The 23,708-nt window shown below is 35.4% G+C and overlaps 3 protein-coding genes across 3 annotated transcripts; 1 reads left to right on the top strand and 2 right to left on the bottom strand.

Moving 5' to 3' along the window:
* Positions 1 to 166: 166 nt before the first annotated feature.
* LOC140670215 (uncharacterized) lies at positions 167 to 9,941 on the bottom strand. Its single transcript, XM_072900790.1, has 3 exons — positions 9,768 to 9,941; positions 9,575 to 9,640; positions 167 to 375 (listed from the first exon to the last, which is right to left on the bottom strand). The coding sequence occupies exons 1-3, from the start codon at positions 9,867 to 9,869 to the stop codon at positions 283 to 285; spliced, it is 261 nt and encodes an 86-aa protein (XP_072756891.1). The 5' UTR covers positions 9,870 to 9,941; the 3' UTR covers positions 167 to 282.
* LOC140670489 (uncharacterized) lies at positions 947 to 4,912 on the bottom strand. Its single transcript, XM_072901103.1, has one exon. It carries the CDS (start codon positions 4,267 to 4,269, stop codon positions 1,162 to 1,164), a length of 3,108 nt encoding a protein of 1,035 aa, XP_072757204.1. The 5' UTR covers positions 4,270 to 4,912; the 3' UTR covers positions 947 to 1,161.
* LOC140670214 (uncharacterized) lies at positions 7,776 to 8,846 on the top strand. The gene is made up of 3 exons (XM_072900789.1): positions 7,776 to 7,844; positions 8,237 to 8,436; positions 8,535 to 8,846. Exons 1-3 carry the CDS (start codon positions 7,833 to 7,835, stop codon positions 8,629 to 8,631), a joined length of 309 nt encoding a protein of 102 aa, XP_072756890.1. The 5' UTR covers positions 7,776 to 7,832; the 3' UTR covers positions 8,632 to 8,846.
* Positions 9,942 to 23,708: the final 13,767 nt, after the last annotated feature.

Consider the following 23,708-nt stretch of genomic DNA (forward strand, 5'->3'; position numbering starts at 1 on the left):
TAAATCGTAAGTCTCTTCTTTATTTATTCGCGAGTAAGTGTAAGTGTCATTATTGCCTATTAAAACATTTGTATATGAAATTAACAAAATTACACTTTAATGTTTTAATTAGAAAGTTTAATTTTAAACAGGGATTTAATAAAGATTTAATAAATTCACATTCGCAGAACGTATAATTTTATTTTCTTACGAGATAGAACCTAATAACATATGTAACATAATGATATATATCCTTATATCATAATAAATAAAGATGGGCAATATATACTTGAAATTTGACATTTATTCAAACAACAATCGCGTTTTTAAATTTTCCAGTATTTCAGTCATCCTGGTTTCCAACTCGGTTCTTCTTTGTATCTCTTCCCTTTTTTCCTGCAACATATGCACAGGCGCTAAAAGATATTTTCGTACATAAGATGAGATATGTACAAGTTTTTTCTTTAATTTATAAAAAACTTTTTTAGAATATTTATTTATTGATAAAGATCTAAAATTTGGAGCTTTTATCGTCATTAAAATATAATTAAGTATTTAATATTAAATAATTTAGTGACAAATACATTAAATTTTTAACTACAAAGTCTCTAACAAAGTATATTGTTTTCTCTCTTCTAATTAAACATCAAATGTTATTTGATTTGTGATTTATTCGTAATATTAAATAAGTCAATAATTTCTTTGTTGAAATAAATCACGAAAATTATTCAATTGTATGACAAATTCTTTTTAGTTTATAATATATATTCCTGTCACATGATTGTTTTGTACAAATTTTATTTTATATGAGAATGTATATGTATGTGTACACTGTATTTATGTGACATCAAGATATTATTATATTAAAATGAAAAAGAAAGAAAAAAAGAGAGAGTATATTATAGTACTATATATTAATTTATTATACTCAGATAAATTATACGTATATGCTTACATTATATGTCATTATTTTATCTAACAATTAATAACATTTTAATAACGCAAATTTTTTTCAAATTAAATACAATTTGAAAATTTTGTCCCAGCAACAGATGCTATATAAAACATATTAAATTTTCCATATCATTTGAAATAAATTTTATTAATATTATATAAATTAATTAACAACGCTCGCGCATTGTATGTATATTTTACTAGAATTCTTTCCATAAGATAACACAGTTAAATATTGCGTATAAAGTCCACGTAACGGATTGGTCCGTTTGGTTTTAATTGCCTCTGTTCCGATATCTTTAAGGTCGCCACTTTGTTCCGGTACTCTGTGACTTTGGCTTTCTCCGTATCATTTTCCGGTTCGTCGGCGTGTTTCACGACACTTTCCTTATCATAATGATAAACTACCGGATCGAGGGGCGCGTCTGGGTCTTTCACAATTTTACCATTCTCCTCGGCAACTTTCAATGCGTCACTGCTTTCGCCTGCAAAGCTATAATCGTCCCTGTTGAAACCGAAGAAATCGTGTGCACTCTGGGGATCGTCGAAAGGTCTACCTGTCGGGATCGGCCGCAGGATCTTCATCTTTGCATCATCCTTGCGTTGGTCCTCTGCTTGAAAAACCAGACCTGGTCGCCTTGGTTGGCCTGCTTGGGGCCTTCTCTGTCTCACTACTGGCTGCGAATAACGCGAATTTGAAGGCCTACTTTGCACGTTCTGATTTGAAGACGCCACGTTCTGCAACTGTGCGAAGATTGGAGGAGATTGCTTGGCTTGCGATTGATATATTTTGCTAGACCAGTTGTTTATATTAGAAAGGTGATCCCTTATGTCAATATTAACCGACTGTTCTTTGGAAGTATCAGGAATGTGTTCGCCAAAAATGTATCTGTAACGATTGAGAGCATTAGTTGAAGCTTCGTGAGGTTGATGATAGGGAGCCCTCGTGGTCTTGTTCAGATTGTATTCGGTGAGATTAGAGTTTTTCCGAATAAACTGTTGATTAGTATTTTGTTGAGGAACATAAACTTGATCTCGTAAATATGTACCGTGGCTATTGGGATGAGAATCTTGATTTTGCGGATTTATATTTTCGTTAGGGAAATAGTAAACATTATAAGGATATCGATAAGGATGTGCCGGGTTACCAACGACCACCAGGTAACCGGAAGGTTGTTCCGAAGAGCTGTCACTGTTCGCGTCATTTGCCGCGATACTTTTAACATGTTGGTAATAGTTGGGAGGATAGTTGGGTGAAGGATAGTTTGGTGAAATAATGGTGTTGGCCGGTGCCGTATTGTCAAAGGCATAATCGAAAGGCGGCGGCCATACTTGCAGTTCTTTCTGCTCGCCTTCGTGCAACTGTCGCGGTCTCTCGGGCAAACCGATCTGCGGAGTCAGCTTTTCTTTGGCTGACGTTCGAAGAGTTAAATCGACGTTATCTTTGGAAAGTCTGCCGCTCGCCAATTTATTTGATTCTTCATAACTCAGCTGCCGCGTCGTTGCCTGCTGCACCTTATCGTTCGTATCAAGGTAGCGTATGGGTACGATTAGAGGAATATGTCTTGCGAAATCGGTCTCTTCCTGAGACTTTGCATTCTCGAATTTTGTCACAGAATCATCACGCAAAATATTTTTGGTCAGTCCAGTGGTTGGTATTTTTGGGCGATTATCTTCCTTATAAATAGGTCTTATTTTGGGATTTGTTAATGTGCGGTTCTGAATTCTTTCGTTGTTTCTGTCGTCTCTTTTCGCTTCATCCTCGTCGTTCAAGTCGTATTCCTCGTACTTACTTTTCGGCAAGGCATATTCTTCTCTGAGCTTTTGTAATCTAATCAAGTGTTCGTCATAACCGTCAGATGGCTCCCTTTCATCTTCTCCAGACGCATCATTCGGTTCACGAACGCCCTGTGAATCGTACACATACGGATGATGCTTGAACATACTAATATACCCGGCGATTCTGTCATCCTCCAGTTTCTTATTGTCTAATATCTCGCCGTAGCTGTCACGGATCACTTCAGGGTTACCCTCATGGAAGTAGTCGCCGATAGGTAATTGCTGGTTGTAGCCCACTTCTATGTACTTGTCCAAGTTCCCAGGTTGCTTATATCCACGAAACTGTTCGTCAGACTCGTCGTCCTCAGTTTCCTCGCTCTCATGTTCTCCTGGAGGCTGCTTCGAAGACTTATTTGCCTGACTGCTATGTTCCTCGTATCTTTCATCGGAATCTTCATCTTCGTCTTCATCATCGTCGTGTGACGGTTTCTTCTCCTCCGCTAACTCGTATTTGGAAGCATGTTCTCGATTTCGATCAGCAATCTCTTTTCCTCGATTTCTGTTTCTCTCGGTTACCTCGTTCTCTTTATGTGTGTTCTTGTCGCAGTTTCTCTGCTCCTCCTGCTCCTGCAGTCTCTCGATACGCTCTTCCTGTTTACGTTGCTGTTTGTCGTTTTGTTGTGAGCTCGGCTTGATGTTTAATTGATGAGTATAATGGTTCACCGGTTTAATCATGTCTTTTCCATTGTAGATATTCTTTTTCTCCACCGTGTATCGTTCTGTGTTATTGTTATTTCTATATATCGTTTCCTGCTCTTTCTGAACCGGTGTTTCACTTTCGTTCGATTCACTCAGGATTGAAACTGCCGGGGCGGGATACGAAAACTTGAAGTTCTCAATTGGTATTGTGGCTGGTGGAAGATCAGGCGCGATCGGCAGCGGAATCTTCACGAAGAATGGCGCCAACAGAGGTGGCCTGGTCACCGAGTTCGCTTTCGGGTCTAATGAAACTGTTGCGGGAGGCATCGGCATCAATACCGGTTGCGAAATCACATTTGTCGCATTATTTTGACGACCGTGAAAGATCTGTTCGTAACGCTGGAGATGCCCTACGATGTCCGAATTATTGCCGAAGTTTACCACGCCGGTGAATCTGAGAGTTTCCTGTTGCCTCGGTGCTGTCGCGTTCGCTGACGTCGGTTGGGTGGACGCAACTTGTTGTCCCACGACGTTACCTGTCATCCTGGGTGCGTTCGACGTCGCGATGCTCGTCGGGTTCGGCAGCGAGCCGATTTGAACCGGAGTCACTGTGTAGCCGAAGATCTGGGCCAAACCTGACAGCAGAAGACCGAGAGCTCTCTTATCGCGTAGGTAATACGCGGATTGTCTGTCGGTTCCATCAGTTTCCTGTATGGGCGTATCTAGTCTCAACGTCAGATCCTCGACGTCTCCCGTTCCTGGGGATCTCGCTCTGGACTCGACTTCTTCTGCCAGCACTTCAGAAGCGCACACGATGTATAATAAATAGAAAATAAGTATTCGTGTACGCGATTCCATTTTGACACTTAAAATCGCATACTCATTGAATCAAATTACACGTTAAGTTTCAATAATCGTGCAAACTAAGACACATCACACTTTTGCATTTATCAAAAACAGTTGGCGCGGTTTATATCGTTATTCTTTACTTTATTCGACAGATTCACACATGTTATTTATTTTTTTACGCAATTTGTTTTACGTCACAAGTCGCACGGTGCGGTATATTGTTTAATAATTTTGATTAAAGTATGACAACTGATTTAAAAGTCACAAGTGTAAGGAATGTTTTTAACATGTGAAACGTCAGATCGGGCGAAAGCTTCTCGTTTCAGAACTCCACGATGACTGCCGGCAAATTGCGACGGTGTAGATTTCGCTAAATAATAACTTAGCTGGCGGGGATAAATTTTGCATAATATCGAGGAAAGAAATGTCGAGTTTCACTTGAATTGCACGGGCCGACTCATTGATTTGCGGCAACTGAAGCGATACGACGTAAGACAGGTGCAGCAACGGCGAAATCCGTGCTTGTGAATCATTAATACTGTCACTGAGAGAGAGAATATAAAAAAGAATTTTGGCTAAACAAACTTTTTTCTAGTTTAATTGCACGTATAAAAGCGATATACCTGTGTGTAGTAAATGGCAATATTCTATAATTTTCAGAGAAAACGTGAAATTATTTTTAACGTGAAATTAAATTTTCATCATTTTTTCTGTTGTCAACAGCAATTTGTTTTTTTAAATAAAAGGTTCCTTGATTGCTAAACAATAATTTAATTTTTATTTTGAGAACATAACGTATAATGAGAAATTTTCTTAATTAATTTAATTAAAGAAAAAATAATTAATAATATTTACTATAATTAATATATTTAATTTAATTAATTAACAAAAGTATATATAATATTATTATTAATATTAAATGTTTAATTTTTAATTATTTTATTATTAAATTTTGATTACTTTATTTTTAATCAATTAATTTTCTTAATCTGTATAAATAAGAAATTAATTTATCACTATTTATATAATAAATTTGATTCTAGATAAATATTTTGTTTAATGCAAAGGATTGGGATATTTTTGTTAAATATTTTAATTAAAAAAATTTAAGAAAATTAATTTTTTTCCAACTGTTAAAATTATGATGGACTCTATCTTTCGTGAACGTTTGCATTTCTACATTTTTCTTTTAACTTCCTAAGTGAAAGGGGATTCACCGGTGCGTGTAGGCGTAAAATTAATTTATGTTTAGTGCCAATATCTATTTCTTTCTCTTTTTCTCTTTCTGTTTCTCGCTCTCTGAGTCTTGTGATAGCTTGTCTAATGAGTACAGAAAAATCTCTATTCCATCGATAACTGTGGAAAAACGGAAATGCGGAAAAAAATGGTTTTCGTAACAAACTTTCTTATATATAAGTTAATAGTTTTATAATCTTACATTCATAACATACGCATTTGAAACAGAAAGCGAATTTAAGAACAACATTATCGTTTCTTACTTAGAAATAGTTAAAGGAATTTTAATTAAAATAAAAGTTAAAAAGAGAAGTTTGATTAAAAATTTATCTGTTAATGCATTATATAATACAGCTTATAATATGGGCTGTTTATATGAAAAATGGTAAATTTAAAAAAATAGTATAATTTAGTGTAAATAAAATAATATAAAAAAATTGTTTTTAATTAAAAAAATTATATAAAATTAAAAATTCCTGTATTAGTTTTGTCTTCCTCAAATATTATTCATACGTTAATTATTGCAACATTTATTAAAAGATTTTTCGAAATTTGATCTTTATAATAAGCATTTTATTTAAGTATAATGATTTACATTTCTTCATTTATCTGCATTTGACTTGATCGTCGTTACATAAATTATTATACATGTTCACTGATGCGAGCGATTCCATAAAAACAGTTACGGTGTACGCGGCTATAATCGACTGTGACAATAGAAGAAAGACGGGAATTTATGGCAGCTATTGCGAAAGGCTGATGACAGAGTAAATGTCGATTCGAATAAGTATCGTTTGTCGTGTTCGATCGATGTCGCTGGCGACAAGGACGACGACACATTGCGTTAATTCGAATATTTCCTAGCTGGGACTTTCGTAAGTAGACAGAAGTGAATACAACCTGTTCTTAGAGTGTATGTCTAGAGAAAGTCGCCGTTTCCTAGTCTGGCGATGTCGACGAAACCTCTCTTTAGGACGAGAGAGGGATGAAACAAAAACTTGCCACGCGTTTAAGGAAGGGCTCGCGATTGCGTAATCGATGTTTTTTTTAGCACAGGTGATATCACGACTGGATGGAGTAGATACCTTATGTGAAAGACGAACGGCAATTAATTGAATGATAATGTGAATGACATGGTTTCTTTGTTTCATTAATTTGATTTTTAAATTCACAAACATCTTTATATTATAGAATTAATGTGGCAAATGTGTAATCAAAGCGATTGCTATTGAACGAAATTGATTATTATACGGTTAGAAACAAGTTAATTACTGCATACGAATATTTCACGGCATTACATTATAATCTTATACGGAGTTTTTATTCAATCGAATTCAAGTATTATAGATTAGATATTGCTTGCATTTATTTTAATAACAAATAAAATTTTTACTTGTGTGATTCTTGCCAGAATATAATATATTTTAATTCATTATATTTTCTATTTTAATTTATTATATTTTGAATTTATTATTATTATAATTTATTTTATATAAAAAAATTAAAAGATAAAAGGATTATTTAGAAAGTCACAATAATATCAAGATAACATCAAATGACGAGTATACGACTACAAAAACTCATTTCTCGATCATTTTGACAAATTTTGACATGATTGTGACTTTCTGTTCTACCTGAGTATTTAAAAAGTAAAATTATTTCTATAATAAAAAATCAATTAAGAAAATATTATTTTAATTTAATAATAATAGTGTAAAAAAATTTGCGTGAAAAATTCTTTAAGATCTTTAAAGATTTACATTTACGACAATTTACTTACGACATATTTTTAAGCATTGTTTAATAAAAATAACAAACGATTACTGTAATAGTTTGTCAATACTTTTTGCTTAGTTCTTGTTGTCGCGTGAAAGTAGAGCATTTTTACAATAAACTTGTACAATAGTTAAATACAATAGTAAAAGGACATTCTCTTATTTAACTTTCTTTCTTTTTGCATTTGACGTAATGTAATTTGTGAAATATTGTCTCATAATTTCATTACGTTATTTTATACACTTATAAGATTTGATTTTTTTTTTTGTAATATTATTTTTTAATTATTTTCGCATTAAAAAAAAATAAAAATACTCAAATTTCTCATCTACCTTATATCGCGCAGTCTCATTTTGAGGATTAGTAGTAATGAATTGCTCGTTATGTCATTTGGCGACTCTTTACATGGGAGTGGTCTCGCATAGTTGTCAGTCGGGATGTTAGTTATACGTGCGATGGATCTAGAACTCGGTATAAATTCAACAAACGAGACTTGCTCGGTATAAAAGAAGCATCAACCCCTAAACAGCATCAGTTTGTAAGTGCGCGCCACGGTTAATATGAAGCTGCTGGTAAACAATTATAAATTCGTATATACTAATTCAATTAAAATTATATTTAGATTAATTTTTACACGTGTCTTTAATATATTATTTACGAGAAGTGTAATGAAGATTTTTATATTTCAGAAAAAAGCAATTTATTACGAAAATTATTAAAACAAAACGTGTGTGTTTCATTAATTTTGAAATTGTTAATCCGCTCGGCGTATAAAATAAATAAATCAATCAGAAAACGCATTGATTTCAGAAATATCAATTCTTTTCAGAATTTTCATTCCATATTATTTTCATTCGTTATTATTGTGTATCATTTTTTGCGGCACATTTTAATGACAGTTCGAAAGCACTTTCGCTAATTACAGTGACTAATTATATCGTCAACTCATCGACAATTGTTTTAGCTTTTGCTGTCATTGATTATGCTGGCCTCGGCAGCTCTCGTGGCCGAAGAAGCGGTCGAGAACGATGACGTATCCTCGCAAGCGAACGCGGGTCTTCAAGTTCAACCGAGCGTCCAGGACGTCTTAGGGGAAAGGAAACTAGGAAAGAGAAGCTTGCTCTCCGTGGGTTATGTAGACGCTTACACCCCCCTGTTACCGTGGTAAATAGTACAGATAAATATCTTGTTGACGTGTGAATGTAAAAATCTCGAGACAGCAGTTTTCACAGCAATTGATATATATACGTTCGATTTCTCAGGTATCGATTAGGTGGATTGAGTAGCTACAAATTGTATGACCACGGTTGGTATCCGAACTTGTCATTGCGAACCGGTGGTTGGTACAGAGGATGGTAAATTTCGAGAATTAAATGTGCGACTATCGTTAAGAAAGTACGCATCGACTTTTTATAACTATCATTTTTAATATAATCAACAAATGCGTCATAGTTTTGCGTTAGCCATCAAATTATACTTTACGAATGCATTTGAACAAGCAACGTAACAAAGCGTATTATTTATCTCTGTACGAAATTTGCATTATAAAAATTTCGTAATTTCTAAATGTTATAGAAATTTAATGTTTATCGAGCGCATTATAATTATAATTACATATTACACACTCATGTTCAAAATTATTAGACGTCCTAAATTTTTCTTATTTCTTAGTGTGTACGACAAAATAAATGTAGCATCACTTTTTTAACTACTTATAGTAATAATTGAATGACATTTCATCTGTTTAATAATTTTAACTTGAGATAATTGTTGCATAAAATAAAATTTAGATTTTTGTTTATTTTCACGAAAGACATTTTAACGATCTTAGAATGTAAATTTACTAGAATAAACGGAATTAGAACAATGGAATAAAGAGAATTTAAACAATCGACTCAGAAGAGGATACAAAGTTTCCAAGAAGCAAAAAAACACACATATGTGAATTTAAAAAGGGCTACAATCTATAATTTAAAAATAAAACATTTTGTAAATATATAATTACGTAATAATTCCCAAAAAATGTACACGTTCTTAATTAAAATCTTAACTAAACTTAATTTTAAGCAATTATTGAAGTAAAAATAAATTTGTTACATTTTTTAAAAATATGATAAACAATAGAAAAAATGTTTAATAATTTTGTACATGGCTGTATATTATTTGATGTATCATTGTTTCAATAAAAGAATACAGTACCTACTCGCGATAATTATTCACACAATAAAAAAATGGAAGTAACCAAATAAATTGACGCATAAATAATTTATATATAGAAGAATTATATATATTTTGTGCATACCTTTAATCGTTTCTTCACATAAATCGTCAGTATTTCTTCGCATATCGTGAGATTCCTGTCTGTGTCCTGTACAATATAAATTTAAATTATAAGATTATCGAAGAGAAATGTAATGAAAATACAACGAAAAAATATATATAGGTTAGAAGAAAGAGAGAGGGTTTCGTTATTTACAACTTCCTGAAGAATGAACCTTTAAGATGCTTGTCAGTTCTCTGATCTTCTGCAATTTCGCTTGCTCTCTTTCGCTGGTTTGTGAAACATCGCACATTCGCTGCGGATTCGGTTCGTACATTTCAAGATGCGCAGGTGACAGGTGCCAAGGTAGTCCGATACTGTCACTTTAAAAGTCCATACTTGTCTTTCGTCTTCGTGTGGGACAGGGGTTGCTTAGGAACAAAAGAAGGCAACAAATGTCTTATCGGTTTTTTCAGCTAAAATATTAAATACTCAACACATTTTAGTGTTGCATATACTATTAATGAATAATAGTTTGATCGTATTTTCAAAAGTTGTACCGTTTCTTATTCGTTTTTTTATTCGAATTTTCGGTTTAATAAAGATATCATCGACCGATTTTAAAATTCGTGTATCATCTACAGTTAACGTTGAGTTTTTTTTTACTCTACCCGGTAGATAAAGTGTCCCCCTTGTTATCATACACGAATATGTACGTAGATATATATTTTTATAATTTTTGATAAAATAATCGGTATATTTAAGATGTGTAGAAATAATTATATAATATTGTTTAATAAATAAAACTTTTCTTACTTGTTTAAAACTTATCCAATAGTGCAATGATAGTTTCCTGCATTATCCACTTTGCCATTTGCTTCCCTTAACTTTATTAGAGGGCAACTAGGGTGAAATCGATTTTAGCACGACAATGAATGTACGCACGAAAATAATATTAATTCAAAATAAATATTTAAATGTCACGTTATTAAATTTTTTTTTTAATTAATTTAATCAAATTACAATAAAATTGTATAATTATAGTATAATTCATTAAAGTATAAAAGAAAATTACACCTACCGAATTTTTGTTAAAACAATTTAACGAAATTAATTTTTACTCTTTTCAAAAGAGGGTTGCAGTTATTTAAAAGGCCAATTCGTGCCTTCAAAATATTACGAAGTTGACAATAAAGGGGAGCGTAGTCAACCCTCTCCGCACCAAAAGTCAAAGGCCAACTGGATGCATACTTTGCGACGTTTATTAGCCCTGATCTGGACAATGATGGAAGGAGAGAGGCAGCATCTCTCCCTCCGGATGGACCAGTTTTTCTTTTCGTCGGCTGAAACTGACCAGAAGAATCTCGTCGAAACAAGAGTCAAAGGCTAACCGAACGTGGCCGTTTTGTGGCCCGGTCTGACGTTTGTGTACGTTCGAGTGGACAGTGGCTATTGTTCCGAGGGGCAGCATCCGGATGGACCAGTTTTCTCGCTGGCACGCGCCCGCGTGGATGAATCTAACCCGGGATGGTCAGGAGCCGGCCACGCGAACGAACAGGTTTCGAACCTGAAGCCGGGAGCCGCGAAACAGAGTGGTCCTCTCTCTCTCTCTCTCTCTCTCTTTCTCTCTGTCGGAAAAACGGATCGTGATCTATATCAGGTGGAAACTGGTCCATAGGTCTCTCCGGACCCCCCCGGTTATTCAGCAGCTCGGTGTCATCATCCACGTGCGAGATCTGACCGTAACACGAGATCAGAGATCAGGCTCTCAAGAAAAGCAACGAGCTCCAAATACGAGAGTGGAAACAGGTTCCGCTGAATAAACGGGATCACGATCTTCAACCGCGCATTGGAAATGTAGAGCAGGTGGAATGTTTAGATCCGCGAGAGCGTGTGATGTAGGCGAAGTTTCTTGTTTACAGAGCATTTACGTAATGGGATTGAGAGAAAATAATCGATTCGCGTGCGCGATTTCATTGACATATAAAAAACTTTATTTTTTTAAATTGATATCTTAAAAAGAAGTAATAACGTAATTTTATATAATGACGTATGACGGCGTCAAATTTCAGATTTAATTGTATATGATTGAATTATATAATTACATAAGTCCATTTTATTCGGGATATAAAAGCATGCAGCATAATCGATAAAATATACACGAATATTTGTCACAAACAAGCTGAAAGCGACGTAAATCAATTTTGAAAGATTTATTAAATTATTTATAATAAAATTATATACTAAAATTATTTATAATAAGACGTTGAGTAACAATTTATTATAAATTACGTAACATATTTAATTTTATATTATTAATACATATAATATGATATTATATTATATTATGAGTATTAATGTATTTATATATTTTTATACTTTACTACACTATGGTTTTTAAATTATTTAAATATTTATCATGTTTCTAAAACAAATTATAATGTTTAGAGTATGAATGAAAAAATTTTTTTTATTTTATTAATTAACAATTTTGATAATAAGCTCATAATTTTTGATCGACATTTTGAACCAATTTCTTTCTGTATTATTGCTGTTGCGAAAATCTTATTTTTCAACGGACGTTAAATAAACAATACGATAAAAGGGATTGTATTATACAAGGTCTAGGGACAAAGAACGCATGGCACTCAATCAAAAGGACGCGAAAACAAAGGCCGCTAACATACGTGTCACATGAGACGTCGAAACCAGCCCACATTGGCCACTTCTTTCACCTGTCCATCACCCTTCCCGGCCTCTAAAGAGGACGCCTCTGAAAGAGGACATTTGCGTTTCCGCGCTCGTACCAGCCATTGTACGCCTTTATCGCCCGTTTCGTGCTCTGGCGTGTTCCTTCCACTGGCGACTGTGCGTTCAGTCGTAAGGAATGCACGTCTTTGACGTGAGAGACGAAATAATTGCGCGTTTTATATATATATATATATATATATGTGTGTGTGTATACTTTATATTGTAATCGATTTTCCGATATTAATCTATTTTTATTGGATTTTTTATCTTCACATATTTTAATTTTATCGGATTTTGTAATCAACGGGTTAATTAAATACTAGCAACTTTAAACTCTAACTTATAATTTTTATTGGATTTTCATATTACATAAAAACAGGCCACAAAATTAATTTGTTACATTTTGAATTGAATTTCTCTGTTTTTTACATAAATTTAAATTAATTAATATAACTCACATTTTTTGCATAATCGTTAGTTTATTAATACTCTGTTTTTTAATAAAAATTCTACTTATTCTATTACAATTGATAGTGTTCTGTTAATATATGTATTTTTCGTTGAATTCGTTGAGAAAATTCATAAGAGTTAAATGAGAGTCTTTACCATAAAAAATTACTGGTTATATATATATATTCATATATATACTTTAAATTGTAATCGATTTTCAGATATTAATCTATTTTTATTGGATTTTTTATCTTCGTATATTTTAATTTTATTGGATTTTCATATTACATAAAAACAAGCCACAAAATTAATTTGTTATATTTTGAATTGAATTTCTCTGTTTTTTTTACATAAATTTAAATTAATTAATATAACTCACATTTTTTGCATAATCGTTAGTTTATTAATACTCTGTTTTTTAATAAAAATTCTACTTATTCTATTACAATCGATAGTCTTCTCTTGAATATATGTATTTCTCGTTGAATTCGTTGGCAAAATTTATAAGAGTCTTCGTTAAATAAGAGTCTTTACCATAAAAAGTTACTGATTATATATGCATATGTATACTTTAAATTGTAATCGGTTTTCCGATAGTAATCTATTTTTATTGGATTTTTTATCCTCGTGTTATTTTAATTTTATTGTATTTTTTGTAATTGCATAAAAACAAGCCACAAAATTAATTTGTTATATTTTCAATTGAATTTCTCTGGTTTACATAAATTTAAAATAATTAATGTAACGCACACATTACACATTTCTTGCATAATTATCAATTTATTACGTAAAAAATAACTGAGTATTATCTCTGTTTTTTTTAAATAAAAATTGTACTTCTTATTCTATTACAATTGATAGTGTTCTGTTAAAATATGTATTTCTCGTTGAATTCGCTGACAAAGTTCACAAGAGTTAAGTAAGAGTCTTTGCCATGAAAAATTACTGCTTGACGGTGGAATTTGAAAAATGCGTATGTTTGACATGGGCAACTGCTTTAATGAGGCAGGCGTGTCGGCTGAAGGCTCGTAAATATAAACGTAAAAAAGAATAGCGAAGGAAACTTCCGTTGTCGAGTTAATTTCAGCTTCGGCCACGGGAGAACCTGTCTCCCGCAGGGGGTCATGAAAAGGGGGTCTCTCGCTACCTTACGCAGAGTACATTATCTTCATTCGTATCGGTAACGAGGTCGACTTCGCTCTCTCTCTCTCCGCAGCACTCTTCCTCCCCATAAGCGGGGTGGTGGCGCATAGGACGCGGTATTACCGGGACACCCCGTATATATAGGGAGGGCGTATTTGTTTTACTGCCTGGCTGCCGGCATTGGTTGAGAACGTGCTCCGCATTCTTGAAATCGTGCCATCCTTGTTACGGGTACACAGACTGCACTGTCGTTTCCCTTCCCCTCCCCCCCGCCCCTCCCTCGTAGTCGAACCCCTGAGCTCTTTTCCTCGTCGACGCAACCACCATGAGAAGGATCGTAGTCGCGATCCCCTCCCTCCCACGATCGTAAAAAATTCTTAACTCCTGTAGTAGTGCCCGCAATACGCATATAAGTGCGCTGTACAACATCCTCTACGAGATATTCCTGAAACATCTATCATGTGGGAGTTCACTTCAACATGCTACGGCAAAATGGAACTCATATAATAATAATAATAATAATAATAATAATATAATAATTATCGAAACTATATAAAATATGTATTATTTGAAAAAAGTAATTAAATTATTTATTTCTTATCACGTTATGATAATACATATAATGATGATAAAAAAAAGAAAGACATTTCAGAAAATCTAGAGATATCTAACAACAAGAGAGAGAGAGAGAGAGAGAGAGAGAGAGAGAGAGCGAGCTGGATGATGTAACCGTTGATAAGAAAAAACGAGAAAATTGTCGAAAATTCGCATCATTAATCTTACAACCTTTGCCACTGTCAGAATCAGAGGTAAAACCGAGAAGATTGTCTTTGTTTCTTTCTCTTTGATGAGACTATAGAAATTTTTAGCTCCTGCCATGGACACGAAATACTTTTTTCTATTTTTTTTTCTACATTTTAGAAACCATTTCTCCGCCTGAATCACTAATTATTATATTATACTTAGGTATTCTTTAAATTATATCGCCAACAAAAAATTTTTTACATTTTTGAAGAATTTTATTTAATATAAATTTAACAAAATAATTAAAAAATATTTATTGAGTTCGCTAATTTTATAAAATAACAATATAATAAAATATATAAAATAAAACTATAGAAATTTTTAGCTCCTTCCATGGACACGAAATGCTTTTGCAAAGATTGCGAAATGTATTTTTTTTTATTTCTTTTTACATTTTAGAATCTATTTCTGCGCCTGAATCATTAATTATTAAACTTGGGTATTCTTCAAATTATTTCGCCAACAAACAATTTTTTACATTTTTTAAAGAATTTTATTCAATATAATTTAGCAACGAATTTAATAAAATAATTAAAAAATATTTATTGAGTTTGCTAATTTTATAAAATAACAATATGGTAAAATATATATAAGAAAAAATAAATAACAAAAATATAAAATGAATGCTTTTGAAACAAGACGTTTCCTTTTTTTCTTCCGGACAAAAGCAATTCCTTATATTTTTAGTAGATGCTTTGACGTTGCTTTTCAGGTCGTAAAATTGTTGTCTTCTTTAATGGTCGGTCGGCTCTCCTGGAGTCATCTCGGAGTCTTCTCTGATTTTTCGATAACGGAACGTTGTCGCATAGACACGGTCGTCACATCGCGGACTTAGACTATCTCGGCTCAAGATGAGAAAGAGAGAAATCGCGAAGGAAGAGTCCGGCGTTCCTGCCGATCCTAATTTACGAGCGGGATTTCAGGCGTTTATGTCTTTCCGATAAGGTCGTTCACGCAGATGCCAAGCCTGCATCGATGGATCTTCTTCATCCCGCGCTCTTATTCCACTCCTCGTCGACTCCTCTCTCGCACATCGATAGGACGCGACGGAGAAACGTCAGACTTGAGTTCGTCTCTTACGTCGTTAACGAGAGCAAAGTAGGATCGGAGGTGTCGATTCGTCAACAACAGCGCGATTACGTTGGACTCGCGAAATTGCCAGCCATTCTTCCACCAGGTTTTCCTGCCGGAGATGATATTGATCGACGCTCCGTAAAAGTCACGTGAATGTAAGATTTAACCGCTTCTGCATAATAGAGGGTGATCCTTTATTTCTCGAGAAGACAGCGCGAGAGATCGCTCTATCTCTCTCTCTCTCTCTCTCTCTCTCTCTCTCTCTCTCTCTCCAAGTGCGAGGTGCACAAATAAAAATCTCTTCCATCATTCATCGAAAGCCAGTATCGACTTGTACTTGCTTAATAGAGGTAATATTTGAGGCATGCATTTTTCCCGTAAGATCGAATTTAAATCGACAGTTAAAGGGACGAATTGTTTCGAACCTCCAGCCGATCTCGAGTTAGGATCTGCAATAATATTTGTTTAAAGGACAAGCGACCGGAGATTCGATCAAATTGAAAATTTCGCCTTTTTTGCCGTCCACGGGAGGGTGTTAAATTCCCTGTGAGATTCGATTGGTCGGCGGGCACAGATTTCCTGTCCGGAAGAATCGATAAGATGGGTTTGTTCACAATTTTCCATCGGTCCGACGCGTTTATCTCCGATTCCTCATGCTCTTTCATATTTCAGGACGAAGGATTTATTTTCCCTTCGAGTCGGAAGTAATTAAACAAATTTAATGTTTATGGTTTAATAAAAATTAATTAAATTTAATAATGATTAATAGCAATCAAATAAATTAATATATTTATTACTTCCATATTATATGCAAAAAAAATGTTAAGGACATTTAAATATACTTTATAGGTTTTAAATTTTCTTTTCAAAAATATGATTTTTTTATATTAAAATCTTCATTGCCGGATGTGGCTCATTGATCAATTTAATATCAAGACAGACAGAGAGACAAAATAGTGTCGTCTATTTGCGTCTAATTGTCAGATTTTTGACATAAAATGTGGTCTTTGACCCGATAATCGCGTAAGACTCGTTAATTATTGCTGGAGGGCCTCGTGAATCAGAGATCGAATCAGAGTCACACAACTAAAGTATATTCGTAGATTAAACTCGCCGCCGAATAAAGTCACAGTGAAATACAAAAATAAGTAGTTCGTGCAAAATTACTTTTCGCTACCAGAGACATACTATATATCTAAATGTATGACAGATTGATTTGCAAAAGATAATTAGTTTATAGTTTGACTTCTATTCTTACATTTCTCCGTCTTAATCCTTAACACAATTATTAGTAGTAGATTACAAAATATTCCAAGTCTTATCTTTTCTTAAATTGTTATTAGCTACTGGTTGTTTTTTATGGTGTATATTTTCGATTTTTAACATTTGAGTTTAAATAAATAAATATTTTTAAAAGTAACTTAAAATTAAAATATTTTATTACGCTAAATTTATGTTTTAATTTATTTAAACTCAAATTACAGTTTTCTATTAAACTAAAGTTTAGTAAAACGTTGGAGAATTTGCTATTTTATTTATACCTGTAAAATCTAATTATTTCTAAAAACGCCAGATTTCTAAGTTTATAATTAAAAAGATACTTTTTTATTTTTCTCTTTTTTTAAACAATTTTATTAAATAAAAATTCAATTTTATATATTTTTATAACGAAAAAAAGAAAAATTTTTTTTAACTTTCTTCTATTATATTAGCAGACTCTAATAACAATTCTTATAGTTATAATAGTTTTTATGATTTTTTATAGTTTTCATAGTTTTTTATTTTTTATATTTTTATATTTTATAATTTTTTATAGCTTTCATAGTTTTTTCATTTTTTTATATTTTTAACAATTATTTAAAACTTAACGCGAGCAGTCCATTTTTTTGCAATTAGGTCAAAACGAATTGACCGAATAAATAATTAATCGAGAGCAATTAATTAGATCTTGATTCGGTGCGCGAACGCCGACAGGAAAAATGTCATTCCTTGTTCCTCGTCGAAGGAGGAGGAATTGTAAACGAGGCTATCGGCAGATCCACACTTCTTACTTTTGCCCACTATCCCGCTACGTCGACAAGGGGATGTTCGCCGTGGGTAGGAGAGGGGGGGGTCTAGATGGCCAGAATTTATAGCGTCTTTGCGATGGGAAGGAGAGAAGAGTGTAGGATGAGGCAGAGCCACCCCTTAGACTCAATGTTTTCTGCAGGGAAAGTCGGAAGTCGAGCCGAACCCTGGCCAGGACTAGCCGTCTACCATACGTCTTGCTAACCGACCGTAGAGGTTTAGTCATCGAAACTGAGAGCAGAAAAAATTCTGTAAAATCATCCCCTTTACCTAGCCGTCATTTTCGCGCGGCGTATTTTTCCTATAGACGGCCTCGAATCATCTTTGCATGTTTCGTGTCTTAAATCGATAAGGTTCGCACGGGATGAATTTTCGAAGGGTTTCTCGGGCGGACAATTGGTATCCTTTATCGGGTAGATTTAGTTGGACGAGCGGGTCCCTCCATTTTCCGAATGGACTTCTGACCCCACCATCCCACGGCGCACGGGGATGCTTTTTATTAGACTCCACCAGGATCACCCGGTATACTCGCGCGCTCGTGTGCGTGCGTGTGTGTGTGTATTTGTTTGTGTCTCTCTGTATAAGCATACGCGCGTGTTACAACGTAGAAAGACGTCGTATATGCAAGGGCAGTGGCCATGTTCGGGGTGGAGGGACAGCCCCATTCGCCAAATTAACTGCGTTAGACCGGGGCTCTGGAATTCTTTACGCTTTCCTCGACCTACGACCGGCCATTTTACGCTGGATCTCGCGACGGAAACGATCGTCGTCCCTCACCCTCGATTTTTTTTTTTTCATCGCATTTTCCTCCACTTACCACGTGTAATTCCCCCCATAGGAGAGACGTGCGTCGGACAGATTTACGACAGTATTACATTCGAAGCGGCGAATTGCACTTTGACGTTTTCATTCTAAACTCATTGTCACACTGATTACGATATTTCTTTAACAATTCGATCATAAAACAGCTAGTAATATAATTAAAAAGTAATATGCATCCATGACAAAATTCTAATAATTATTGTCGTCAATAATTTTATCTTATATTTATTTATTATTAGCATGATATGAAAAGATTCGTCACATAAATAAAAATAAAAACAAAATTAAAATTGAATATATAATTAAGGATCATAAAACAAAAGTAAAAACAAAATTAACATTATAATTATATTAATATATTAATTAAAATTATATAATATATGTATATATTAATAAATATAGAATCTTTCTTATTAAGAATTTGATCATAAAACAGCTAATAATATAATTAAAAATTAATATGCATTACATTCACGACAAAATTCCAATAATTATTGTTGTCAACATTGTTATTTTATATTTATTTATTTTTAGCATGATATATGGAAAGATTCGTTACACAAATAAAAATACAAACAAAATTAAAATTATAATTATATTAATATATTAATGAAATTTATTTAACATATGTATATATTAATAAATATAGAATTTTTCTTTATGTTATTAAAAAAAATTCGTGTGTGTTTATTTATGACAATTACTAATGTGCTGTGTGAATCTCAAGACAAGGGTAATTTCTTTGCGAACTTTTCGAAAAGGGGCGAAAGTGCATAACGCGGGAAACTTAAGTAACGATTTCTCTAAGAAAGTTTTGCGCGGCGAGACTTTAAAGCCGAGCGCTCGAGACGGCTTCTTAATCGAATCACTAATGCTTGTAAAATCTTTGTTCGAGACTCCTTAAAGAGAAGGAGATGAAGCACCGAGCTCGCGACCGAGAGTAAAAGCGTTTACTGCGAGTTGACGAAGTATCGGAATGAAAAAGTGGAAGTTCACTTCCACCGACTATGAAGTCTTTGAAACTATTATAAAGATCAATTATGCATTATTTGATATAATTTACTTTATCTATTAACGTAATGCAATCTAATAACATAACTGTCGTTTAATATTTTTACGAGGACATTTTTTACAAGCAGAGCTCTTATAAAAATAGAATTTTATTTTATTTATCTATTCTGTTAAAATATTATTCATATTAATAGAGAGTGAATTTTTTTTATTCCTTATTTTTATCCTGCCCATACTTAAGATTATCGTTAAATAAAATTTATATCCCTGTTTAAATTAAATGCGTCCAAATTCTTGAAACTTTTCTTTTCGAGAGAGAGAGAGAGAGAGAGAGAGAGAGAGAGAAGCTTCAACATTTTGTTTACATCTAATCCAACTCCATTCTGAGAAATTAATAACGGGATATTGTGTCGACTGCTTAAATCAAAGCGGGCTATCTATCAATTAATGGTCGGCATTTCCTTCCTTCGTCGATTAAATTCGCGCACTAGCCTGTCCATCCGTCAGTGCAGAAGGGCATATCCGCGTACGATATCGCCGACAACTTTCTGAATAGGTGATCACGTAAAACTGATTTAGCAATTCGCCCATTCCCGGGGCGGCGCGATCTTAGTTCAAATTGAGTATAGTCCAAGTCTTACTCGGGTGAACCACTACTAATCCAATTTCAGAGATCTCGAGACGTTCCGAGGTGAGTGTGCAGGGAGACTGGTCGGCGGGAGGTAGGAAAGGGGAGGGGCGGGGAGGGGGACGGAGGGGGCGAGAGAAAGAGCCGTCGGGACGTTCTGCGGATAGTGCGAGGAAGAGGGTGGTAGAGCGCGGGAGGGTGGGAGAAAGAGAGTGGTATACGAAGTGAGAGAGAGGGTGAGTCGAAGGTATAATATCGCCTATGCAAATAGCCTTTGGACTTAGACTGACTGAATATACTTTAGAGCCGACACGAGGGGTGAGGGGGGGGGGAGAGGAAGGGGGGCACGAATTTAGAGTCGGCCGGTCGGCTTTTCCTCGTGGCAAAGGGGAATGCTTTCGTTTGCGCTCTTAAAAAATTCTATCATCCAGCACCGTGGCTCGTTACGTCGCCTCCGTAGAATCTTTATTAGTGATGATGCACCCCCTTTTCGAGATGTTTGAGCGAAACGCGTTTAACGAGTTACGTGAGAATAGATACGCTCTCGAGCTGCTATGATTAAATTTAATTACCGCTACTTGCAGCGGGTGAATTTTTCTTCCGACAACAGAATAGGGTTACATTTTTATATCAGTTGAATCTAAGGAATCTTTTATTTTATAGTTTTATAATCGGTAGAAAAATATACAACGATGCCCGGAATTGTCAAATTCAGACGAAAATATGTACACAATTTTTCTGATATTACGATCTGTAAGAATTATTATATAATGGTTTAGAGAGTTTTTTTAATAATGAAAGAATTAAGAAACAACTTTTGTTGTTAATAAAACGTTTTACTTATCGACAAAAATAATTGTGATAATTATATTACAGTTAATTATTATCACAATTATCGGGGAACCTTTCTTTGGTGTATAAACACAATTTTTTTCTGCCATGATATGGATAGAAAAATTTGTAATATGCTTGTAAGAAGTAAAATAAACTATATAATTACAATACACATGAAGAAAGAGAAAATAAATGGATAAAAGTCAAAGAGAAAAAGTGAGAAATACGAAGAACGCGTAAAATTCGTACGTCAAATAATTAAGCTGTGACTTGGCAATCAATAATCATTACTTTATTATTTGGTTATTACTTAACACTTACATTTCCATACGTTACACGACTCGTCGCACGTGCGAGAGAGAAGCAAAGTCGAAGGAAAGTTTGTACCGGTGTGCGAATAAAATAAGGGACCGCGGTAATAAGGGGAAAATGCACTTGAGTGGTAAACGTAGCCGATGGGGCGAACAGAGGGTAGCAAGAGGGACGAGGGGCAAGGGGAGGGGGGGGGCTGCAAAACCAAGCGGAGTAAAGGGGACGACATTAGGCTGGGTTACCAGACGAGACGAGGGTAGGACGTTTGAGGTCAGTTCGGGGCGGTTTTTTCAACCCTCGGAGCGACTCGCTCAATACCAGGCCGCCCCTCGACTGACCAATGGTCGGCCTCCGGCCCCCACCATTCGCCCCGGCTGACCAGCCAGCCGATTGGACGAAAACCTCCCGAGGGATACTCTATCCGACGAGGATACTCTCTCGCTCTCCGGTCCCGGATCTCTCCACGAGAGATCCGCTAACTAACCGGAGAAGAGAGGAGAGAGAGAGAGAGAGAGAGATTACGTACCGGGTGTACCCTCGATATCGGAGAGATGCCACGGAGATATTTCCTGCCCTCACAGGCATTCACCGCCCAGTCTTATCCGGCAAAGGAATTTCTGATGAGGGATTAGAACGAATTTACTGTCTCGGATACTGCCGCTGGTTATTCTCGCGCTATCCGGAATAGCGTGGAAAATTGAAATCTCGTGGCAATTGATTTTCGTAAAGTAGTATTTGTCCTACTCAATCGCAGGAAGAATAGCAGTCGATCTGCAAAATTCAATAGCGAGATTCTTGTCCAAATTCACTTTATAAACTTTTCTTTACAATTGCATACCACCATAATTAAATATTACGTAATATACTATAATAATAATTTCATATCGACATCTTTAATATCGAATTTAAGAAAGTAATAAGAAACATTTGTCGCGATATATCGGCAACGAAAAAGATGTATTAAAAGCATCCACCCCAAAGTGAGGGAGGCGCATACGCAACGTAAATGTCCATAAACGTCCGGAGTAATATCTTTGCTCGAGCCGATGCACTTTATCGGTTAACGAAAAAGCCTTCCAGACGCGAGAGATCGCCGGATACATCGATCTTTCTCTCTTTTTCGAAAAAGAGTTTGACATTTCCTCCCGCGTCACCCGCTAGATACACCCACGTCGGGATAGAAATCGTCACGCTTCTGGCGGGGCCGCCGTCTCGTCGATGCGAATGTACGTCGGCGTGTTTACCAATGTTATCAGCGTAATAATGGGACACCCCGTATCCGTCCAGCGGAGAGCGCCCGAAGATCGTCCTATCCGCTACTTTGCTCGAGATGACATCGGTCGTTCCGTCCATGCTTTTCGTTAGATTCCGCCGTTACTAAAGCAGATGGGACTTGAGACCGCGCCAAGACTCGGATCAAGATTTAAAGACACCTTAAAGTTCGGGCGACCGCGATGTCGCGTCGTCGTCGGGCGGAGAGAACGGCGGCGGGGGTGGAGGGGGAGGGGGGACACCCCCGGAAATTTTAGACCGCCATCCGAATGGCCGATGGAAATGAAATCGCGAGTTAACTCGGATCGATTCCTAACTTTGCTATTACGTTCTCTCCTCGCTCGCGTCTTCCCCGACGCTCGTGTAAAGGAAACTGTTATCCGGCTGGGCTATTTACGAATATTTTCCCCCTCCAAATATTTGCTCTTTTTTTTAAGTCGCGGCCAACACGAAAGATTACGTATATTTGAAATAAATAATATCGCGACTGTGTAAAGTATTAAAAAGTTGATTCATGAGCTGTCAATCACAACAGACACCCCGTATGCGTATTTATAGCTTATATACCACGACGGTATAGTGATCGATAAACTTTTCCCGCGCGATGAAAGGAGCGACGAAATACAGTTCGCCCGCGATCAAGACATTTTTTTTATGACAGTTTCTTTTTGTCGCAACGAGAATCACAATTCATCCGGGGCCAGGGAAGCTACGATTTTATTTTTTATTTATTTATTTATTTTTTTTTTTTTTAACACGACAAGTATTCTGTGTTGGTTATTTTTTTTTCTCTTTCTCTCCTCCCGGCAGTCCTCACTCGTTCCCTAGCGCAGACAGGGTCAGGTGGAGGGAGGACCAGGGGGGGAGTGAAGAGAGCGGGGGCGGCGGGGGGGGGGGGGCGAGTGGTTGAGCCCACGGGAACGGGATCAAAGGAAGAATTATCAGGGTTCCAAGCGCGGCCCGGGATTTGGTCCCGTAGGAGACTTACCACATGTAAATAAGGACAGA

The sequence above is a fragment of the Anoplolepis gracilipes genome, chromosome 10 (genome assembly GCF_047496725.1).
Source record: "Anoplolepis gracilipes chromosome 10, ASM4749672v1, whole genome shotgun sequence".
Lineage (NCBI taxonomy): Eukaryota > Metazoa > Arthropoda > Insecta > Hymenoptera > Formicidae > Anoplolepis > Anoplolepis gracilipes.